Consider the following 23,224-nt stretch of genomic DNA (forward strand, 5'->3'; position numbering starts at 1 on the left):
TTGGCAGGGCCGCATAATTTTACTTTGCCCTATCCGCAGGCCATAAGTGACTGATTAGGGAGATAGACCAATAGGGTATCTAAAGCGGACCAGCAACCCGGAACTTCTAGGGAAGACTGAGACATCCGCTGGTGTGCCCCATTCGACACTATTTTTCAGGAACAGGCAGTTGCCCCCTGTTTCACCGAGCACCTGCCGATTGAATTCCAGTACCCTACTGGGAAGAGCGCAACATTGGGTGTGTCTCAAGCATGGGGACTACCCCCTATTAACCGTTAGAACCTGGGTCGTGGACTGCCCCAAGTCTAGGATAATGGGTCTTGTTAGCGGAAGCGGCGGTTCCGCTCGCTTTTCATACGAAATAGTCGGGATGAACGGAGCCTACGAGACAGAACTGGGGTCTGGCCCCCTGGCTGAAAAAATAATGAATATGGATTCGCCCGGGGAGGGTTACATGAGATATGGCGAAAATTAATAGTCATAAATATTTACATTACTGAACAGTAGAGAAGTCAGCTAACAGTGAAAATGTGTTGGGGTTGGGGGTAAATGCCGAAACGCACAAGGTGTCCTCCAGGAGGCTACCGCAACCGCCTGCGGCTGAATTAACCCACACACTGACACTCATCGCGTTCACGGGGAAAAGGCCACAACCCCATTTGTCGATAAGGACATCTGCAGCGTGATGTCCCAACACATCAATCCACCGCTGATTCGTATTCTGTCGACCAATGAACATCCGTTTCTTGGCTGGGCCTGCATTGCTGATAACGCAGGCGAGACCCGAGCGGTGACGAGCATTGCCATAGCGAACGAAACCTAAGACACGGCCGGGAACGATAAGTCCAAACTGAACGATCGATTCAGGGGAGGAAAAGACAGACCGATGCAATTTGGTTGGTCGAAATAATCTTCTTGCTCGCCGTAGGCATACAGCTTTCGCGCTCGGGTGAGAATGGGAAGCTTGCCGTGGCACGCTGGCGTCATGGGGCGCGCGGCATCATTGGCGCGTATCCCATAGAGGTCACCGTAAAATACACAGGGGTGACCCTCTTTGCGCAGCAGAATTATGGCATAGGCTAGTAATTTGAAGGAAGAGGCCACTGGTGTCTACTTCAGTTAGCCTAATTGAGGTCGGATGCAACGGAATGGAATGGAATGGAATCATTGAGGGGGCTTACCTCGAGCATTTGTCCTGGTTGCTTCAAGCCAAAAGCAAAAAGACGTTAAACGAGTGAGCCCAACAATTTTTAGGGCCGCCACTGGCGCCACTTACCGTATCATGGTTCGAAACAATGGTCTGCAAAAAGTCAGCCGTTGTACACCGTAATGGCGAGCTGTAGAGCGTTTCTTACCACTGCCTGGTCTGGCCGGTGCTGTACCAAAGTGTCCTCGAAAATACCACGGAGGTCTGCGTGTCGTGTATGCGACAATCTGGAGAATTTTTGAACCAGGGGAACGTCGTACGCCGTGACCTTGTGCTCAAGCTTCTCCAGATAGTTCATAATGGCCTGTACGTCCCCAGTCCAATACTCCCCAATCACAAAGAAATCCGGATTCGCCGTTCTTCGAACATGATCCACAAAGTCTTTTTGGAATTTCGTGGAGAAATGCTTGGCTGCGTCCAATCTCATCCCGTTGAGAGATAATTCATTGGTAATCCAGGTTCCCCAGTGTAGAAGGTCGGCGCGGACTTCGGGATGTGACAGGTCGAGATCAGCAAACATCAGGTAATCATAGTTTCCATTCTCATCAGACACGTCCGAGGCCCATTCTTTGTTGGGTGCATGAGTCTTGTAGATCCCTTGATGTTTGCGCTTGTCATCCCAATCAACACCGCTGAAATGTTGCCAGTGATACTTCATGGAGCTGTACAAGTTGCCGCGTGCACGGAAATCGAAGCCTACCCAGCCGTCTATTGTTAACGGCTTGGAGATTTCGACATCCCTTCCTACAAGTTCAAACATTAGCTCCCTGGACCTTTCGATTCGTTTAAACCAGAAAAAGCGTGACAGAGACAGAAAGGCAGTGAATGAGAACTGACTCTTGGGGTCTACCTCAACGGCCTCAAACCGTTCCGGAAAATCTGCCCCAGCTTTGTGGTTGAGGACGGCATCCCAAATGATATCGATGCTGAGAGCTTGAGCGTGGCATATCAAGTCTTCAAGCTCTTTCCTAGTGCCCCATTTTGTTGCGATCGACCCTTTTTGATCAAACTCCCCCAGATCATACAAGTCATAGATGTCATAGCCATTGCCTGAAGGGTCCATTCCCTTGCATCCTGGAGGAATCCATATCTTGTCAGCTCCAATCGCCTTCAGATCGGGCAAAGCAGCCTTTAATCGACTCCAATGATGTCGATCTGCAGGTACATGCCATTCAAAGGCCTGCACGATTAGCGTGTTATCTGGTGCAGTCCATGAAGGCAGTTGATCAAGGTTCTTGGCTGCTTCTAATGAAGTAAATTACAAGTCAGAAGGAGAATTGTACGAGGAAGTTGGCTGGGAAATTGACCTTCTTTCTCGGTCCATATTCGCTGTCTCCGCCAACGTGGTCGATTACAGCACGAAAATAAAGAGATCATGGGAGGCTTCGGGACGTGGCATGCAAGCAATGGCTAAGCATTCAGCAAGAATAGCTAGTAAATCACGGCGTGGCTCTTAGGACCGGTATGCTTGCAATTCAGACAATTGCCCTAACTACAGGAGTCCACTGCGGGTACCGCAGTTTCTTCGGATGTCTCAGGGTTCAAGATATGTGGAACCGAAAATTTCAACGAGTGGGTCCACGCGACCAATGTATTTATAATTCAGCGTAAATTACATCATCAATCTAAGGTGAGACCACAAGTCCCGATCAAGTCAGATCTTGTCGATCGCGTCATGGCTAATACTGCAAGAAATAATAATTTCACTATTATTTATAAAATAGCATATTGAGACAATTGGGACAGTTCCAAGTATATACAGTGAAGTTGAGTGATATAAATAGACGGAGAGGACGTTCGAGGGGTGAATGAGCGCGACCGTGTTCATGGTAAAAGAGGCGACCTCGGTACCTCGCGGGATATCAGGGAGAGAAGCTAGGTCATTAAACACACTTGCCAGTGTAAAATCCAGAAAAAATGATGGCAGCCATTCTTCAAAGGTTGCCTAGTAAGCCCAGAAAGAGTGCCAGCAAAAGGGTTTGCCTGGCGCCTCCTTTAGTCTTGGCCCCTAGAGAATGCCCCGTTACGAGTTCAGCATAGGAAATATTCTGTGAAGAGTAACCACATAGGCCACTGCCGCCCATCAACTGAGTAGGGAAAAAAACCCGGGGCTCTCCTTTGTCCATATCGACAAGGAGCTGTCCTAAGTTATTGACCCAGTAGGTTTGGCAACTCACAACATCGGTCACCTCAATGCCAGCATTATAGGTGACGGGTAATGTGAGGGTGTAGGGTTTGCCTTGTATGCCTTGATTGTTTAGAAGCATTATGAGCTGCCGTCCCTCGACACCCTTGGAGAAAGCCATCTCACTTCCACTCCAGAAGATGGAATGCGTTTTGGTGTCAACGTAATCCGCGTTCAGAGTACAGGCGTGTTTTCGGATGCCATTCATCGTCGCGATGAGTTTGTAGAGTTCGGTGCCAGTATTGTAACCAGATAGCCACAATGCTTCTCGGTTCCACGGGGTGCCTGAACCGTTGAAGTGTTGTTCTTGGCCTTGATAAATCATCGGAACGCCGTCGAACAAAAGGGTGAAGGTCACAATATTCTTCGCGAGCTAGATAAAAAGTAAGGCAATTAGTCATAGTGCACTTATATTTGGAGCACTTGCGCATACTGAGATATCCTCCGTCATGTTAGCAATTCTTTGAACATCATGGTTTTCAGAGAAAGAGACCAGGGCAGTGACATCGGGGCACGCGAGTTTCATCACTTCCACTGTATTCACGAGAAGACTGGTGTTCCCTTCTGTGAATGCCTTCAGCATGGCGAAGTAGATGGGATAGTTGGGCAAACTCCCAATGTAGTTGGTTTGATAGTCACAAATGATATCCACCTCTGACTCAAGAACTTCTCCCGTCATAAACGTGTCCACAGCATTTCCAAAGTTACTCAGAAAGCCTGGATTGACATGTTTGGCAGCATCAATGCGCAGTCCATCAATCGAATATTTTTCCATCGTGTCCTTTGCCCAGCTCTCCATAAATTGTTCGACATCATAGTGTTCAGTGAAGAGGTCCGGCAGAGCAACTTCCAAATCACCTGTTTGACAAAGTTGCGCATCGGTGAAGTTCTCCCAGTTCGTGATCTTGCAGTACGGATGAAAATAGTTTGCGTTGTCGAAAGGCTTGAAGACCGAGTAGTCGATGTGCGTGGCAGGGTCACTACCGTTGGTAATGTACGCCATGTTGTTAATGACCGTGTCCATCAGCAAATACATGCCGCGAGAATGAAGCGCATTACTCAGGTCTAGCAAGTCTTGGGAGGTTCCGAAGTGTGAGTTGAGAGAATAAAGGTCCAACGGCCAGTATCCATGGTAGGCTTCGCCGTAGGAAACCCGACCGTCAATATTTTGGATAATCGGAGAAATCATAACGGCATCAAAACCCATGCCCTGAATATAATCGAGATGATTTATCGTTCCTCTCCATGTCCCCCCACAATAGAGTCCTGCCGTGGTATTGCAAGGAAACGTGGTCGATCCATCGGTGCGTGCGAATCGATCTGTCATAGTCTGGTAAACGGATCTGGATTTCCATGAAGCTGTGCGTGCAGCGAATGTGGTCCCCAACAGGCCTGAAAGCAAGAAGACTCTTGCCAAATAGCAGACTAGTGATGGGGAGAGCATGGCGGGCCTTGAGATGCGCCGCAACTGGTCGCAAAATCAAGATCACGCCGCGCAGGGTCTGGGAAAGAGCGACAAATTCGAACTTGAGCGAGTGACAAGATAAACGAGAGACTAAAAAAGCGACAGCGTAGTATCGTTCGAATCACATGGAAAGGAGTGTGGGGGATAGATTAAAGGAAGGAATAATGGAAAGAAGGTGCATGTCCGCGCTATTCGCACTGAAGGAATAGGGTAAGGGCCAGGGGAAGCAGAACAGCCCTAGCTAGGGCACTTGGCGACTGGGGGATCAGGGTGCACGGTACTATGGCAGGCACAAAAACCGGAAATCCATGTGGGATGCTACCCGCTGTAGGTGATTCAGTCTAGGTATCATTTGGCTTAGCCCTCAGGCTAGTAGTGTGATTTCAGCATTTTAATATCGTCGCCACATCGCCCGAGAGCAGGGCTTCCGTGTGTAAGTTCGAAGTTCTTATCTGACATTCTCTTTTCTAGAACCTGGGGTTATTCCAGAAGTCCAATAGAAAGAGCATGCGGAGCAGCATTTTAGGGCAGCAGGCTCCGTTGAAGTAGGACGAGGAGCAGCGTGATGAATATAAACGAACACCTGCTACGGAGGGAGACAGAGGCTCGGGAAAGTCCTGCACCCCCATGTTCGAGACATCTGCAACTACTCCGTAATGCGAACCTTGTCGTTGCGATTGCAATGCTCTTGCTGATCTTCTCGCATTGGGACTCATTCGAACCCACTTTACGGAGTACTTGCCGCCCTCAGGTGTGGGCAGCCTTCCTACAGGGGTAAGACACGGCACGTTTGCGACCAAAACTGGGATGAAAGTTAATAGCGCTCAGCTAGGCAAATGGTCCGAGACAGGTCTCGCAGACTGGTAAGCCATCCCCACAATTCTCAACGAACAAGGAAGTATGCAGACCTGATACCTTGGTACATACTGTAGTTACTGAAGATGGAGTATCTGATATCACGCAAGTTTTAGGCTGACCACTGGTGAACAGACTTCAGTGCAGCTGAATATAAGAGTCGGCAAATATTCCTTCTCCAGGTGGGAAATACGGGAATTTGGTGATCTCGCACATGCGATAGGGGAATTGACACCACCATGGGGTAAAAGGGGGGGGAGGGGGAGGGATCGTTGCGCCCCCTTAGCAGGGATTGGATTTTATTTGCTTTTGATCAAATAAATGTCTATCCAGTAAGATGAGAAGCATTTTGAGGCGAGCACTGCACCTCGACGGAAAGGCAGAGCGAGCAATCTTGATGTATTTTGTCGGGAGATAGGCCGGTGAATTTATCCGCGGGTGCCTGTTTTGTGATGGTATCGGTGGCTTCCGTGGTTATCCTTTATGACAGACAGTCTATGGTTCACCTGACGATGGGCTTTTTGTCCAATTAATGGTTCAATGTCTTTCGCACACGGCAGCAGGAAACATAGAAGTAAAATTTAAACAAAGACTAGAACACGTCATTTTGTATTATCCAAAGTACGAAGCAAAATGCCGCTCGTGAACCTTGAGATTGCGTTATCAGGATGAGTGGGTGCCGAGAAGTAGGAACCCGCATACACGAGACCAGAGCTGGCTCAGACGCTTGGGTACACCCATGACATGGATTACTTCATTTAAATCCCATTGCCACATGGTATTTAGATATGAGAGATTTTCATCCCCAGACTCCCGATTGAGAAAATGGCGCTGTCGGTCCTGCAGATAACCCCATCAAGACTCGAATTTCGCTTCTGATTCTACAGGAACAATGCTAGCCTGGAAATTGCGGCCATTTTTTCAAAAAGTCAAAAAAGTCCCACGGACACATAGCGGCATCCTCTGCATATCTCTCTCATCCTGGTCGACCCACGGCCAGTGCCCGATGTCTTAGATAAGGGTTGGTTGACGGTAAGTGGCTGAACGACTAAACCATGGATGATAATACATGTTACCTCAGAACAACCCTTCACTAGGGTCGTATCGAATTTTGATCGAATTATTTTCAAACGAGAAGAAGAGAAAATTACAGGTCTCAGCCTTGCCCTAAAGAGGACCAGCCTGGCCGGAATGGACCCACCGGCTCAGCCTACCGAAGACTCTATGATTTGCGGGCCGTATGCTCGGTATCATTCGTTATCGGCAAAATTCTATGTATAGGTCCCATCCGATCGTTTTCGCATATATTGGGCTGCGTCAGAATACGAGATACACCGAACGCCTATCGGTGTGCGTTTCGAAGATTACCTCATACACACTTGGCAAAATTGAGTCGGGATCCCCGATAGAAGAGTGAGCGGAAGCCCTCATCATCAAGGTAGACAGCTTGACAACATACCCTACTCTTCGGTCTTATCTTACTGTACGTATTCCATTCTTCCGGCAGAAGATGGAGTGCCACTATGGTCTATGTATTCGCCTAAAGGTGGACCTGTCTCGGAAAGGGAAATCCGTTCAAGGTAACATGAATGGAGAGGGCTACTAGTGAAATGGGGTTGTCTGAGAAAGATACAGGGTCTCTAGCCTTATGAGCTGGATCCAAAAAAGGGTTTTAGAGGCTTTCCACCGATACGAACAGCTAACTCTACCCGTTTGGGTGATTTCTCGCGGCAATTCTCCGTCGAACCACGAGTGAGCTCTTGGCTGCGGGCCAGACTGCTCATAGAAAGGCTAGCTATAATACATCAATTAAAGAAAAACTCAAGAAAATAGCAGTTTTGAGCCTAGCCCGGGATGTCGCGGCTGGCCCTAGTGCATCCACTGGCTGCACGAGGAACGGACATCTCCATCACCACCAGCTTTTGTAATTGTAATCAGCCTCATTCGACTAACTAGTGGTTTCATTCGCTCCGCAATGTTCGGTCTGCCTCGCCATTTTATTTTTATCTTGTGCTGACCTTAGGGCCTTACATGCCACTAAATTGGTCACCATCTTAGCCATGTCTTGCTACGTGATCTGATCTTTTCCTCCCACTTCATTCGTAATCCCTCATCTTACCAGCTTTATCTCTCGTTTCCTTGCATTACGGGCACTTTCTCTCTCTATCACGTTTCTTTGAGCGTCGTCCCCTCGTTTCTTGAATCTATTGTTAGCTTTTTGGACGTGTGCGACCCGGTGAGCACTACGAACGACTCGCGTGTACCCGCAGCAAAGCGAGCTAGACGCATGCCTGCTTCTACCTGAGAGCTTTGAGTTCCTCCTCTTTGCAGAGGGTACTTCGGGGCTTTGAGAGGCACTGGAGACTCGTCAAGCGTTCAAGACAATCACCACCCAATCATGAGGTGGCTGCTCTCCAGCGGGCTCCTTGCCCTGTTCGCATCGACGTCAACATGCTGGCCGTACGACGAATCTTTCCTCCAGTACAATCTCAACCAAAATCAGACGGCCACAGACCCAGCTGACTATTGGGGAGAATGGCCTAACCACGAGGGCAACTACCATCCATCTCCAGATAACTGGCGATTCCCATTCTATACACTCTTCTTGGACCGCTTCGTCAATGGCGATCCTACTAATGATAACATCAACGGCACATTGTTCGAGCATGATCTTAGTTCAACCCAAATGCGTCATGGAGGTGATGTTGCTGGCTTGGTTGATACACTGGACTACCTTCAGGGAATGGGCATAAAGGTATGGAGCACACAGTCCCATGTTCGAGTCGGGATTAGCGGATGCTCACAAACTACAGGGTCTCTATCTTGCAGGAACCTCCTTAATGAACCAGCCCTGGGGCTTCGACGGATATTCTGCCTTAGATACAACACTACTCGATCAACATTATGGCACCTTACAAGTTTGGCGAGACGCTATCACCGAAATCCACAAGCGGGGAATGTATGTTGTCTTTGACAACACCATTGCCACGTAAGCATAATCTGGCTCTTCGGCTTGCAAGAGAGAAGGCTAATTGCTTTAACAGAATGGGTGACCTGATCGGCTTCGACGGATACCTCAACACCACGACGCCCTTTTCAGAGAAGGAACATGCGACAGTCTGGAAGAGCAATCGTCACTACGTGGACTTTGAAATTGGAAACACGTATAATGAGACTTGTGATTATCCACGTTTCTGGTTCGAGGACGGATACCCAGTCAATGCATCAGAGATCGCCGGCCTGGTTGGTTGCTACGATAGCGACTTCGACCAGTACGGTGACATTGAGGCCTTCGGTGTTTTCCCAGATTGGCAGCGTGAACTTGCCAAATTCGCATCCGTGCAGGATCGTTTGCGTGAATGGTATACACCTGTGCGAGAAAAATTGATCCGTCATTCGTGCATGGTGATTGCGTCCTTGGATATCGATGGTTTCCGGTACGATAAAGCCACCCAAGCTACAGTTGAAGCGCTTGGGGACATGTCGCGAGCGTACCGCGAGTGCGCGCGCGCTGTTGGGAAAGAAAACTTCTTTATCGCGGGTGAAATCACTGGCGGTAATACCTTCGGTTCTATCTACCTTGGTCGCGGTCGGCAACCTAATCAGTATCCGGCCAGCGCCAGCATTGCGATGAAATTGACCAACGAGTCTGAGTCTCAGTATTTCTTACGTGAAGTGGGATATGAGGCGATCGACGGCGCGGCCTTCCACTACTCGACATATCGTTCCCTGACTAGATTCCTCGGCATGGACGGTCAGCTCGCCGCTGGATACGATGTGCCTATTGACTGGGTTGATGCATGGAACGAGATGCTTCAATCAAACGATCTGGTTAATGCAAACACTGGTAAATTCGACCCTCGGCACATGTTTGGCGCTACCAACCAAGATGTTTTCCGCTGGCCTGCCATCCAGTACGGTGTGGAGAGACAGTTGCTTGGCTCCTTTATAACAACTCTTCTGATGCCTGGAATCCCCCTTCTTCTCTGGGGAGAGGAACAAGCCTTTTATATCTTAGATGCAACCGCATCTAACTATATCTACGGGCGACAGGCGATGTCATCTGCGACAGCCTGGAAAACCCACGGATGTTTCTCGTTGGAATCCTCCCAGTACTACCAGTGGCCTCTTCAAGCTGCTGGCGAGGGCTGCAATGACGAGTCCGTTACCTATGACCACCGTGATCCAACCCATCCAATTCGCAACATTATGAAGCACATGTATCAGCTGCGAGAACAGTTCCCCGTTCTCAACGATGGATACTCGCTTCTGAATATGTCTAAGCAGACGGAGGATGTGGTCTATCCCGGTTCCAATGACACGGCTACAGAGACTGGCATGTGGTCCGTTCTTCGTAACCTCAATAGCGAAGTGCAGGATTTCGGCTCCGACGCTAAGAATTCGCCCATCTGGCTCGTCTACCAAAATGTCAACCGCACAATGGACTATACGTTCGATTGCAGTGACAACGATACTGCTTTCCTATCTCCATTTGACACGGGCACAACGGTCAAAAACCTGTTCTACCCTCATGACGAGCTTGTGTTGATAGATGGACCAAGGAAGCTTGGCCTAAATGGATCGACCGAATGGAACGGCTGCTATCCAAATCTGACACTGGCGGCTTACGAATTCCGTGCTTATGTCCCAGTTTCCGTTTATCAATCGCCTCGGCCCATGGTGACCAAATTCACACCGGGCCATGATGCTCCTTTGCGTTCGACTGTAGCCCCGAATTTGTCTGAAGATGTGCAAATTGAACTCTACTTCTCCGAGCCGATGGACTGTCTGTCTGTGACCAACGGCCTGTCTATAAATTCATCCACGGAGATTGGAATATCTCCAACCCTGAACGTTAACACAGCCAGTTGCAAAAACATCACTGCCACTGAGACTACCTATACGGGACAAATTCCTAGCGTTTTTGTGTGGACCGCCAATCTGACCGGAGTCTATAATGGAGTTCACAGACTGACCTTGAGCAATGCAACCAATGCTCCCAAAGATGCTTCTACCAACGCTGTTGACAACTTTTTGTTCCGCATTGGCCAAATCGACAATCCCATGGTCTTTACCACAGCCAATTATTCGAGCAGTCTGCTTCATCAGGAATCAGGCAACGACACTCTTTTCATCCAGCACCACGCCGCAGGTGCCGACAAATACCGGTATTCTACTAATTGGGGCACATCCTTCTCCGATTGGCAGACATACAAGGGTGGAAATGACACGATTGATGTGCTTCCGTGGTCCGGTACCAAGAAGCAGCAGTGGAAGGGTGATCATGTTCGCGTGGAGTACTGGAGTCGCTGGACCGGCAGCAGTTCCTATGTGCAAGAAGGCGACACGAACTGGGATCAAACTACTCAGCGACGCTTCCCTCATGCCTTTTTCAATGGTCCTTACAATCAGTATGGCTATGACGGCGGTCTTGACAATAACCTTGACCTGGACACGCTGGACGGATACTGGAAGTACCATTTCACATCCGAATGGCCTGCCACTGGACAAATCAACATCTGGGGCGTTAACCCGGATGGCAAGCCAGACCAAAGCTGGGTGCTGGGTGATATGGATAATGATAGCGTTTTGGACCGAATGCCTCCGTCATCTCTTTCGAGCACTTTGATCAACATCACTGAGCCTCCACCAGCGCCTTATTTGTCATGGAGACTCCAGATCGACGACGGCACTCAAAGATTCCACCTCCTACCGGTTGGATCCAGACATATTCAAATCATCATGTTTATTCTCTTTTGGATTGTAGCCCCGTTGACCGGCGCAGCCTGCGTCTACATCTTCATGGTGTCCTTCTACAAGGTCAAATTCAACGAAGTGGGCATCAGTGAAAAGCACAGTCTTTCACCGATGGTCTTTTTGAAGAAGCTCACTCATCGCCGCTCTGGCGAAACTTCCATTAATCCGCTCATTCGCGTCACCAAATCCGGGTTCATGCAAAGCACCACTGCATTGGCAGTCGCTGGCGCCACAGGTAAGCGCCGCATGGTCTTGATTGCCACCATGGAGTACGATATCGAGGATTGGGCCATCAAGATCAAGATCGGAGGTCTTGGTGTGATGGCTCAGCTCATGGGCAAGACACTGGGTCATCAGGACCTCATCTGGGTGGTTCCTTGCGTGGGCGGCATTGACTACCCGATCGATCAAGAGGCGGAGCCCATGACGGTGACCATTCTGGGCAGTGCCTTCCAGGTCCAGGTCCAATATCATCGCCTCAACAACATCACCTACGTGCTCCTTGACGCTCCAGTATTCCGACAGCAATCAAAGACGGAGCCATACCCCGCTCGCATGGACGATTTGGATAGTGCTGTGTACTATTCTGCCTGGAACCAATGTATCGCCGAAGCCATCAAGCGCTTCCCGATTGATCTTTACCATATCAACGATTACCATGGATCTGTCGCGCCTCTCTACCTCCTGCCAGAGACTATTCCTGCTTGTCTATCCCTTCACAACGCCGAGTTCCAGGGTCTATGGCCGATGCGAACCCAGAAGGAGCGACAAGAAGTCTGCCAAGTTTTCAACCTGGATGAGGACACCGCTCGTCGGTATGTGCAGTTTGGTGAAGTGTTCAACCTTCTCCACGCGGGTGCAAGCTATCTTCGAATCAACCAACAGGGCTTCGGTGCTGTTGGTGTCTCAAAGAAATACGGAAAACGCTCTTATGCTCGTTACCCGATCTTCTGGGGTCTGCGCAAGGTTGGCAATCTGCCTAACCCCGATCCTTCTGATGTTGGCGAGTGGACCAAGCAGCCTATCACAGAAGCTACTGTCGATCCTGAGTATGAGGCCGGTCGTGGTGAGTTGAAGCGACAAGCCCAAGAGTGGGCTGGACTCGACCAGAACCCCGACGCCGATCTGCTTGTATTCGTCGGTCGTTGGTCGATGCAGAAAGGTGTCGATCTTATCGCTGACGCCCTGCCCGCGGTCTTGGAGGCGCGTCCCAATGTGCAACTCATTTGTATCGGTCCTGTGATTGACCTGTTCGGCAAATTTGCTGCGCTTAAACTCAAGCGTATCATGGAGATCTACCCTGGTCGAGTCTTCTCTAAGCCCGAGTTCACTGCTCTCCCGCCGTTTATTTTCTCTGGGGCTGAATTTGCCCTTATCCCGTCTCGCGATGAGCCCTTTGGACTGGTCGCAGTGGAGTTCGGCCGTAAGGGAGCCCTGGGTATTGGAGCTCGCGTTGGTGGTTTGGGCCAAATGCCCGGCTGGTGGTATAACGTGGAATCGACCTCCACGTCTCATCTGCTTATTCAATTCAAGCTTGCGATTGATGCTGCCCTCAACTCCAAGACGGAGACTCGCGCACTGATGCGTGCCAGATCTGCCAAGCAACGATTTCCCGTGGCTCAGTGGGTGGAGGACCTCGAGATTCTTCAGTCCACGGCCATTGCTATCCACGAGAAGGGGATTTCGAAGGGCCATGGCCGGCCTCTCACTTCATCCGGGACCAGTACTCCTAACGGTACGTTGAGATCTGTGAATCTAGGCATGGCTCCAATGAGTCCATTGCCTATGCCTGGGATGAATGCAGCATTGCAACATTCCAGAGACAGCAGCTATTCGAGCTTCAATCAGGTCAGCGATCTGGGCTCTCAGCGGATCTATAGTCGTGATATTAGTCCCTCTGAGACTGAACAGCCCAAGTCTGCCCTGAGTCGGTCTCTTTCGCTAGGTGTTCGCTCGGGTCCCGGTCATCGGTCACGCCGTGGCCGCCATGCACAGGCTGAGAGCGATATCCAAGAATCTGGCGATAGCAGCGATGCCGTGGAGGAAACCGACGACGAGGAGCGAACTCACAGCGTGTATGGCGATGACGAGTATACTCTGACCCCTGCAGAGGTGGAGGAGAGCCGACGTGCGCAGGTTACACAGAGAGAAGGGATTTCGTACTCTTCTCCACTGGCTTCACCTCGGCGCCGCCCCAGTCAAGAGTTGATGCATCCCCGATTCCTCCTGCCTCCAACCAGCCCGGGCACGCCCCCCACGTCGGAGTCGCTCCTTCTTCCGCCTCAGCCTCTGTCAGAGAGCCACCGTTACAGCAACGCATCCGTTCTCTCACTTGACTCTGTTGTCGGTGGCAAGAAGGACTTCAAGCTGCAGAAGGTCGATCCGTTCTTCACCGACGGCACTGGCGAATACTACCACAACTTTGAGCAGAAATTGCAGAATCTGAATGGATCCAATTCCGAGGATCAGCTCTGCATTGAAGAGTTCTTGGTCAAGAGTGAGCAAGAATGGTTCGACAGATTCCGCGACGCCAGATTGGGTCGTCACAAGTCGCCGACGCCATCGATCTTCCGCTCGAAGAACAACGCCTCCCCGGCTGGCGAGTCTTACACCGAGGGTATTTCTCATATCGCTGATAGTGACTCCCGCGATTCAGATGATGATGAGTTCTTGCTGGGCAAGGACTATGTTCCCCCCACGGGTCTCAAGAAGTGGATGCAGGTCAAGCTCGGCGACTGGCCGGTGTATTCGATCTTCCTCGCTCTTGGTCAGGTCATCGCGGCCAACTCATACCAGATCACTCTTCTCACAGGTGAAGTGGGTGAAACTGCCAACAAGCTCTATGGTATCGCGACCACCTACGCAATCACCTCTGTGTGCTGGTGGTTACTGTACCGGTACTTCAAATCTGTCGTCACCCTATCAATCCCCTGGTTCCTCTACGGCATTGCCTTCCTATTGATTGGTTCTGCCCACTTCGAACACGATTCATTCAACCGGGGGTGGATTCAAAACATCGGAAGCGGATTTTACGCCGCAGCGTCCTCTAGCGGTTCCATTTTCTTTGCCTCGAACTTTGGTGATGAGGGTGGTGCTCCTGTCGAAACTTGGATCTTCCGCGCGTGTGTCATCCAAGGCGTTCAGCAGGCATATGTGATCGGGCTTTGGTATTGGGGTTCGACCCTGAGCAGGGCTTCCAGCGAAGGTCTTTTGTCATCCGACAACTCCATCTCCAACACCTGGAAAATGACGTACGTATCCGCGATTGGGATTTTTTGTCATACGCCATTTGCTAACTTGAACACAGGGCCATCTGTTATCCTATTGCCATCTTCCTGTGGGCCGTTGGTCTTCTCTTGGTTTTCGGTTTGCCCAATTACTACCGTCAAAAGCCCGGCAAGGTGCCTTCCTTCTATACGTCCCTGTTCCGACGAAAGATCGTCCTCTGGAACTTTGTGGCCGTTATTTTGCAGAACTTCTTCCTTAGTGCACCATATGGCCGTAACTGGAGCTGTAAGATTCATCTCTCCCGTCTTCTGATACCGTCAACAAACACTGATCCAATATTCTTTTTGCAGTCTTGTGGGGTTCTAACCACGCCCATGCATGGCAGATCGTCATCCTCTGCATCGTCTTCTTCGGCGTTGTTTGGTGCATCTTCCTCTTTGTCATCAGTCGATTCTCGAAGCGGCACAGCTGGTTCCTCCCCGTGTTTGCCTGTGGTCTGGGTGCCCCACGCTTTATCCAGATCTGGTGGGGCATCTCTGGCATTGGCTACTATCTTCCCTGGGTGGCCGGTGGTTACACCGGCGGAGCACTTGCGTCGCGCAGTCTGTGGCTGTGGCTGGGAGTCTTGGACTCCATCCAAGGCCTCGGCTTTGGTGTCATCCTTCTGCAGACGTTGACGCGGGTACACATGTGCTTTGCACTCATCGCCTCACAAGTGCTTGGTTCCATTGCAACCATCTGCGCCCGAGCCTTTGGTCCCAACAACGTAGGCCCGGGGCCCATCTCCCCTGACATGACGAAAGGCGTCCATGAGTTGGCAAATGCTTGGTTCTGGGTTGCCTTGTTCAGCCAGTTACTTATCTGGTAAGCTCTTCTTCCCATGGTCTCTCCGCAGCAGTGCTAACAACCAATGACTAGTGCTGGCTTCTTGCTCTTCTTCCGAAAAGAACAGCTCTCCAAGCCCTAAATAATTTCTGTACGAACTCTCGTCCTCGCGGTTCAATTGAACCCGAGTTTAGTAAATACGGCTTATACCCTCATCCTGCTTCGATGTTCCTTATGTTTTTGTCTGTGGTTTTAAGTGTGGCGTTTGTGCATCGGACTGGCCTTGGTTTTCCTTCATCACGGTACATGATTCTCGGGCTTGACACACGCAGCGCTGAAATCATCTCATCCATCCTGGTTTTTCTTTGTCCTACTGGCGTTGAATACCTATGTCATGTCTCAGATATTCTCCTGACTATCACGTCAGATACATATCATAATATTTCATACTTGTTCCAATATTTCATGTCATTTCTCTTTTCATGTGTAGCTCTTAAATCTTCGTTATAGTGTGAAACCCGCATCAAAAAGCCAGTGTCGTGATCTGAGATATCACCTTAATCAACGCGCAGATTCATAGCTCCTGTACAAGTAAAGATGAAACGTTGCCACACCATACTCACAAAGCAGAACCCAGTCCAATCAATTTCCGACGGCAATGGCCCTTGTAGAGATCCTAGGTTCCGACTGATGGGGTGGATCCCACGTATCCTGAGGACCCAAGGGGATCCCTGAGTATACGGTATTTATCGAACATGGCCCGTTTACCGGAAATCGGACGTATGATAAGTCGTTGGGGGGAGGGGGGAGGGGAGGAATCAAAAGGAGAAAGGAAACAGAGTGAACAAAAGTCAAAGCACAAATCACAAATCCACAAGAAAAGAGAATTAAGACGGGTGAAAGAAGAAAGGCCAAATAATGGGTGTATCAAGACACTATGCTGGACTTGTGGGGGGGGAGAACAAGAAGTGCCCGCCTAGAAGGTCTCGCCCCATATGGAAAAAAGCCAGCATCAAGAATGGTGGGACATAGGATCAGGACAATAGCCAAGCCGCGAATGAAGTTTCCGCGGAATGAGCTAGAATCGAGATAATGATTAATTCGAGTGCCTGCAGGGACGAATAAATGTCAGTTCGACGGCCACACGGAGGTCTCCCGTAGCCTGTTAACGAAAGCACTCACGGCTTGCGCATCTCAAGGCCCTCCTGCTTGGCCTGCTCGCCGGACAAACCCCACAGGCGACTCTTATATGCTGGGAACTTTGTGTGGTTCCACACGTTGACCAGGACGCTGCAAGAACCCACTTAGTCAGTCTCTTGAGCGAACTCCCATGGACAATAGGGTCAGCACTCACCTCTGCGTCCGATCTTTGTACTGCTCATCCTGGAGCTCCTTCACCTGGACCTTCATTCCATCCTTTGTAAAGGCGATATGCTTGCGCTCCATCTTTGCGCGCGTGTTCTTGCTCACATCTTGGACAATTGTGTACACGACGTAGCCAACGCCGGCAAGGACAGCGACAAAGAGGAGGAGCAGGACGAGGGGAAGAACGTTGCCGCCTTTGCTTTTGGGCTTGACCATGGTGACAGGAGCGAGGCGTATAGACTACGGTGTCGCGTGTAGACGAGCAAGGCTGTTTTGTTGGTCTGAGTGCCCTGGTGTGGCTGTCAGCTCGGTGGTGTGGCGTATATGAAGTCGGTCAGACTCGACAGCGCTGGGGAGTGGAGTCTTAAGAGCAGGTGGTATTGCGCCAAGACGAGCGAGTGCCCGGGGGGGTCGTGTGCCACAGTAGGTGCAGGGTGCAGGGCTGGGTGTTTCTGAGCGCGTTTGTGATGCTGCCTAGTAGGCGAAGGAGAGAGGGAGAGGCAAGAGAAAAAATGAGAGGAACATGATGCGCCAAGCCACAGGCAACCAGTCGGACGAGGGGTGAGGGGTGAAACCAGGCCAAACCAGTTGAATCAGGGGCCCCAAACGTAACTGTTGACGAGTCCCCTCTGACGTTGGTTCGAGGAGGGGAACCTGGTTGGGTTGCCGGCAGGTGGGGCATCGCGTCGGGTGGCTTGACCATTCTTCGCGATGGGGCCGCTGCACCCACAGGGCCAAGGCAAAATGATTCTTCGTTCTTTGGATCGCAGTTGTCCGAGTCGGCGAGAATCTCGCCGCAAATTCCAACAATCCCGATGCCGAAGGTTCGTTATGTTCGCGGGGAAGATGGCCAGTTCGTGGCAATTGTTCCAATTATATCCGCGGCAAGCGCGGGCTATATTATTATCCGATCAAAAGCTCTGGATTGCGGATGAATGTCCCTCGTACCTTGTACAGCTCTATGCCTCTAACGGTGACTACATCGGGGGAGTCGACCGTAGCACGCCCTACATTCGACAGCGGATTATAATCAGGGGGCTTTTTGATTCCAAGCAGCAACTCAACGGCTTCGTCTTCAGGGATATGCCTTCGCGACTACCAGACCTTCTACAGCGCTATGCCAAACTTACGCTGTTACGAGCCACTGGTTTCCATCTTGATTTTCTTGGAGCAACCGTAGGATCCTCTCCGCGTCGGTTTGGAGTCGCTTGAATCGGGAAAAGACCCGCACAGCATATCCAGCGGGGAGACCCTGCATTAGGGAAGGAGAAGTAGGGACAACTGCGCCGCTTTGGGACATTCTGCGGTACCCAACGGCACTTTCAGCGATATCAGTACATAGGGATATCATGGCTGTGGGCAACAAGTGATTTACGGGCTTTGAACGAGGGAGTTGGAGGAATGAAGTGGGCAAGGGAAGAGCACAGCTGAAGACAAAACATTGGGGGAAGGTGCCTACCAAGGGCTTGGGATTTCGTTTCGCGTTAGTCAAGGACGATGACTATCAATTATGTGATTCTGCACGAGCCTTAGTGAAAGATAACGAGATGCTTCTACTCATGTTGACGGTGCCCCTCGGGGCATTCTGATCGAGGGCCGTCACGTACCAGCTATCTTGCACTGGGAATAATATAGTCGCTTACGCCCCTAAGATTGGTACCTGATTGGCCGGAATGTTCTAGTTCGGATCCTACCACCCCGATTTGGAAGAGACTACATAGGAGATAATCCTATGGAACCCTTCTCTGGCCCAGACCTCCAATTCCTCCGGGTCCTCCACCTCAGCAACCGCTACTAGCTCGGACTTTGTTACATACCCATGTACCTTGCAACCCAGTAGTTCTTACTGCGTCCAACTTTCAACTCCTACTTCTACTGGTAAGTCTTGTCAATAGACTTTATAAAGGGCTAAACTAACGCCAGAGTTCCTCTTTAAAGGCAGTAGTGTGGTCAACACACCCATTCCTTGCGCCAACGGTGAGATTGCCAATTGCACAAAATGGTACGCACCAAGAAATGAGTACGACACATGCTTTAGCGTACTCCATTCGCAGCAGCTTGAAATTGCCGAGTTCCATGCAATGAACCCGTCGGTAAAGAGTGACTGTAGCGGGATGAGCATTGGCACATACTATTGTGTTTCGACATATAAGGGTGGCTACCCAGCGGGCTTCCTGGGCTTCGTACCAGTCTCGAGTAGTCCCTGTCAGCAGTACCCCAGTAGCCAAGTCAACCCCCGTGAGAACTGGTATTTCAACACCATATCCCATTCAAACAGGTATGGTTTCTACATGTGACAAGTTTTACAAAGTTGTTGCAGATGATTCATGCGTCAATATCGCAAATGAATACGGCATCTCAACGTCTTCTTTCTACGCCTGGAACCTAGCGGTCAAGACCGACTGCTCCGGTCTGCAAGCGGACGAGTATGTTTGCGTTGCTGTGGCTTAACTGCGTAGGCGTCGTCTCAACTATTCAAAGGTGATACTGCAAAATATTACTTTCTGTACTTGACAGCTGTTTCATGTTCTTATAGAGAGTTCACAAATAGGTCACTGTTGGAAGGAAGAAATGGAAGTTATTAGAAAGTAATCGTGTTTCTTTTGATCCAAATATCTATTATTTCAACGTTTAGAAATTCCCAATTCCTCAAGCTCCTGCATACCGACGTGTGGTCGAGTATATTTAGGTTCGAAATTATCATGCAAAGTACCCATTCCTAACTTGGGGAAGTTAAGTAAAGATCCCTGTGTTGGAATTTCACTAGAGTCATAGAGAAAGTTCGTTACCTCATCTGTGAGAAGAGCGAACCTCCCAGATTGCATCTGATCAATCTCTATAGTGATTCTTACGGCCGGTCTTAGTGATCGATCGCGCCTAGTCCAATCAAGCTCATCCCGCATCCGCTCCAATAGCTCAGACCAGCATCCTTCATCGTTAGGAAACCCAAGGGATCCTAGCTCAACAGAGCGTAGTGAAGATGACGCCGAACTAAGGAGATCAATTAAGTCTGATGTGTTGACGCTAAAATTGGAAAGACCAGAATGATAGAGATTTGGCCATTGCTGGATAGGGAGAATCTCTTTTAAAGGAACAACTGGATCCCCAGCTGAATCGCCTAATGCCACTGTGAAATGGATATGAGTCAGTTTCTTCGCCAAGCTAACAGCCTCGGAGAAGCATCCGCTGGTGAAACCTTTATAGTCATAGACCCCGTTATATCCAACCAGGAAGGATAGGTGAAGGTGACGAAAGCCTGGGCGTTTCATGATAGCTGCGAAATAGTTATACTCTTCACACGGCTGGGCAAAAATCATGTAGTTTATCCCAGTAGCGAGTTGTTTTGAATCGAAGCATAGTTCAGAAATATTATAGTCCTCGATCGTTGATAGAACGCGAAGGGCAATTCTGGCCCCTCTCCATAACTCCTTATACTCTTCTTTTGCCTCTGACCACACTAAAGGGTCGATAACCATTCCTTCAGTCAGAGAAATTTGCCATCCCCGTGGAATAGGATAGTTAAAGCCATAAGGAAATGCTCGGATCGTAGGTGTTTGATATAGCGGAGAGAAAATGCGGCCATGCGCTGCAGGCGTAATAGTCACTCGTCTTCGCTGTGGGAATCGCTCTAAGCCATAAATAAAGGCTTTTTCATCATCCCGAGATTCGATCACAGCTTGCTGGTCATTAAGGACTTGCGAATAGTACTTCCAGCAGTCCTTTAGAGGCATCTGTGCATCCACCTGCTGCTGGCGAGCGATATGGTCGGGCCTGTCCACGTCGCGGGATTTCCGCTGTTTCATATTGCGGATGTTGTTTTTGCATTCCTGCAAGAACCACTTAGGACATCTTTCTTCGTCGTTGATTTGCAAGCCACTGCGATCGATATACGGTTCATAATCCTCCCAGGACACTGGAGCCGAAACAAAACGCGCGTCGTCCCAAATAATTTCGGTGACCTGCTCCCTGAAGTCTGGATGATTCGCTACAGAGCGCAAAACCTTGATATCCAGCGAATTGGCTGAAAGAAACACGCGCGAGAATGACAGTGGCGTCTCGCCTAGTAGTTTGCTTGCCAAGCGCAAGGATTTGAGATCTCGATTTGGCAAAAATGATGCGACCAACAATAAAATCTCAGCAGGTAATTGAAGAAGCCAGGGACTCCGTACTGTCAATGGGGGCTGACGTTCAGGGCTTTGTGCAGCCATTGTAAGATCGTATTTTTGGTGGAGGGAGTGAAAATGATAGATGTGCGGCGTGCGGGCGGATAAATGCTCTCTTAAATAGACCTTTTAAACCTCAGGTATGTACCATGACACTCGGCGTTCCATACGAAAACTTGGAAGTATCCACTTCAATAATACATGGATCCGTATTGAATCAGGGATTCAGGGTCTCTTAGATTACTGAGATCTGTCGGGCCAAAGGATTTCCCCACCAACTCGTGCTGAGGGAACCAATTGAACGAGTTGATTGAAGAACTATCTTGGAGATCGCTGTTGAGAGCGTCCCGGTAGTCGGAAAGGCTAGTACTACGTGTTACAACGCGGGTATTCCGAGTTGTCCCGGTTTATTATTGTTATTATTATTATTATTATTATTATTATTATTATTATTATTATTATTGATTCCTCAGGCTTTTCACGACCTTGGGTCGTATGTAGCCCCCTAGCTAATGTGCGCAGCCCCTTTGTATATGTACATACACAGGCATAGCCTCTCGCATCGTCTTCGTTGTAGATCTTGTTCCTCCTCAGTTTTGCTGGACCAATCGTCCCGTCTCCATTGCAAATGCAACAACAGCTCGGATAACCTTGATGTTGGGCTTCCACGCTTTTCCATTCGCCTCATTCACATCCTCTATAGTTTCGGGCTTACCTCCTAGCATCTCTGACAAATTACCGAAGCTCGCGCCTCTGGCATTAGCGAGCACACGACGTGGCTGAATCCATTGTGTACACCGAAGCAAGAAGTGGGGGACCGTTTCGCGCTCGGCGCTACGTTCACACAGATCACTTTCCTTCTCGCCGATGCGATGGAGGTATCAATTCAGTCGGGCGTGTCCCGTGCGAAGTTGAGCAAGTATTGATGCTCTCTCCCGATCCAGGCTATCATACAGTATCTTCGTGTGCAACCCAGGGAGAGCCAAGTCCAGCCGCCGTATAAAATGCCTAGTTGTGGCCCGTTGAAACATGGTTTTACGATGCTCTTTAGCATTGGCCTGGGCCCATTGTAATGCGGACGCCCGGAGCTTCACTCGTACCCACGGCGGGGGGTCTGCTCGGCACTAGTCGTCCTTTTTATCATGTCGTTCGCCGGTTGGTATACGTCGTGTCATACCTTCCACAACCGTAGTCTCAGAATTGGTCGCCAGAGGAGGCCAGGGGCGTACGGCATTTTCGCTTTTAGCCTATGTCACTACGCTAGGCTCTTGAATATCTATTGATTGGACGTAGAGGAACCGGAGAGACTATCAATGACGACAACGGAACGTAGGGGCAGTGCAATGTAAACTCGGATGGCCCGATCGAAGAGAGGCATCTAGAATCCTAGGGTAACGCGGTCATTCATAGATAGGGAGGATATCAGCGACGAAAAGGCGCACTGGCAAAAGAAAATCTAGACAATTTCGTAGCATGATGCACTGCACTCAGTTCAGAGGGAAGTAACAGGATCGGTGCGAAATGGCTACGATGCCGCTGTGGCCTAGATCACCCCAGGGGCTCTGTTCAAGACAAGAGGTATTGCAAGCTCGGCGTCGGATCGAGCGGCATCTCTGGTAAAATGAAAGGGGTAGTGCGTCAGGCTGAAAGCCTAGGCGCAGTCGTCGGTGGGGGCGAGATGAAGAGAAAGGGGGTGGCGATGAGTGCAAGATAGAGGAGTTGAAGCGAAGGTAAGAGAGGGAAAAGAGGTCGAAAGGGCAGGGCGAGCTTTTTATGCCGGAGCAAAGAAGGCGGAGCTTACAGAACGACGTATTGGGACGCTAAACTGAAATGGCAAAACTAACCGCATCGAGTAAATCACAGGTCTGCCGTTTACACAGTAGATTCCTCGGTCCGACAATTACATTCGAAGCAGTCCTAAGCTTCCTTCAGATTACCCGATAAAGCGGGAATGCTCAACTATTCAGCATTCCGATCAATGCCTAATTTATGTGCCATTCGATACTGACAGGCTCCAGAAAACGTTCGAGAGCAGCCATGGGGCGTGGTCCAACAGCAGCCGGATATGGTAATGGTAACCGCCACTCTCAATCGTAGGCACACTCTACACCCAGCAGGTATCCGCAGAACAAAATCTCAAGCGGCCATCACAGATAGGCGCATTGCTTTTTTGC

General features: G+C 49.9%; 6 protein-coding genes across 6 annotated transcripts; 2 read left to right on the plus strand and 4 right to left on the minus strand.

Annotated features, from left to right (window-relative positions):
* Nucleotides 1–471: 471 nt before the first annotated feature.
* Nucleotides 472–2,450, minus strand: N7482_003443 (alpha-amylase; the record flags this gene model as incomplete). Its single annotated transcript, XM_056685568.1, has 5 exons — nt 472–496; nt 564–819; nt 885–1,079; nt 1,403–1,951; nt 2,045–2,450. Coding segments are annotated over 5 exons (1,431 nt in total), but the record flags the coding sequence as incomplete, so codon positions are not given.
* A 691-nt stretch (nt 2,451–3,141) lies between these two features.
* Nucleotides 3,142–4,599, minus strand: N7482_003444 (alpha-amylase; the record flags this gene model as incomplete). Its single annotated transcript, XM_056685569.1, has 2 exons — nt 3,142–3,765; nt 3,826–4,599. The coding sequence occupies 2 exons, from the start codon at nt 4,597–4,599 to the stop codon at nt 3,142–3,144; spliced, it is 1,398 nt and encodes a 465-aa protein (XP_056544311.1).
* Nucleotides 4,600–8,110: 3,511 nt separating this feature from the next.
* N7482_003445 (Cell wall alpha-1-3-glucan synthase ags1) lies at nt 8,111–15,664 on the plus strand (the record flags this gene model as incomplete). The annotated part of the gene is made up of 6 exons (XM_056685570.1): nt 8,111–8,467; nt 8,526–8,701; nt 8,757–14,720; nt 14,777–14,982; nt 15,048–15,561; nt 15,616–15,664. The coding sequence occupies 6 exons, from the start codon at nt 8,111–8,113 to the stop codon at nt 15,662–15,664; spliced, it is 7,266 nt and encodes a 2,421-aa protein (XP_056544312.1).
* A 1,042-nt stretch (nt 15,665–16,706) lies between these two features.
* Nucleotides 16,707–17,103, minus strand: N7482_003446 (uncharacterized protein; the record flags this gene model as incomplete). Its single annotated transcript, XM_056685571.1, has 2 exons — nt 16,707–16,812; nt 16,877–17,103. Coding segments are annotated over 2 exons (333 nt in total), but the record flags the coding sequence as incomplete, so codon positions are not given.
* Nucleotides 17,104–18,812: 1,709 nt separating this feature from the next.
* N7482_003447 (LysM peptidoglycan-binding domain-containing protein) lies at nt 18,813–19,338 on the plus strand (the record flags this gene model as incomplete). Its single annotated transcript, XM_056685572.1, has 2 exons — nt 18,813–19,041; nt 19,088–19,338. Coding segments are annotated over 2 exons (480 nt in total), but the record flags the coding sequence as incomplete, so codon positions are not given.
* Nucleotides 19,339–19,511: 173 nt separating this feature from the next.
* N7482_003448 (F-box protein) lies at nt 19,512–21,095 on the minus strand (the record flags this gene model as incomplete). Its single annotated transcript, XM_056685573.1, has 1 exon — nt 19,512–21,095. One exon carries the CDS (start codon nt 21,093–21,095, stop codon nt 19,512–19,514), a length of 1,584 nt encoding a protein of 527 aa, XP_056544315.1.
* Nucleotides 21,096–23,224: the final 2,129 nt, after the last annotated feature.

This window comes from Penicillium canariense (assembly GCF_028826845.1).
Source record: "Penicillium canariense strain IBT 26290 chromosome Unknown utg000002l_segment0_segment0, whole genome shotgun sequence".
Taxonomy (NCBI): domain Eukaryota; kingdom Fungi; phylum Ascomycota; class Eurotiomycetes; order Eurotiales; family Aspergillaceae; genus Penicillium; species Penicillium canariense.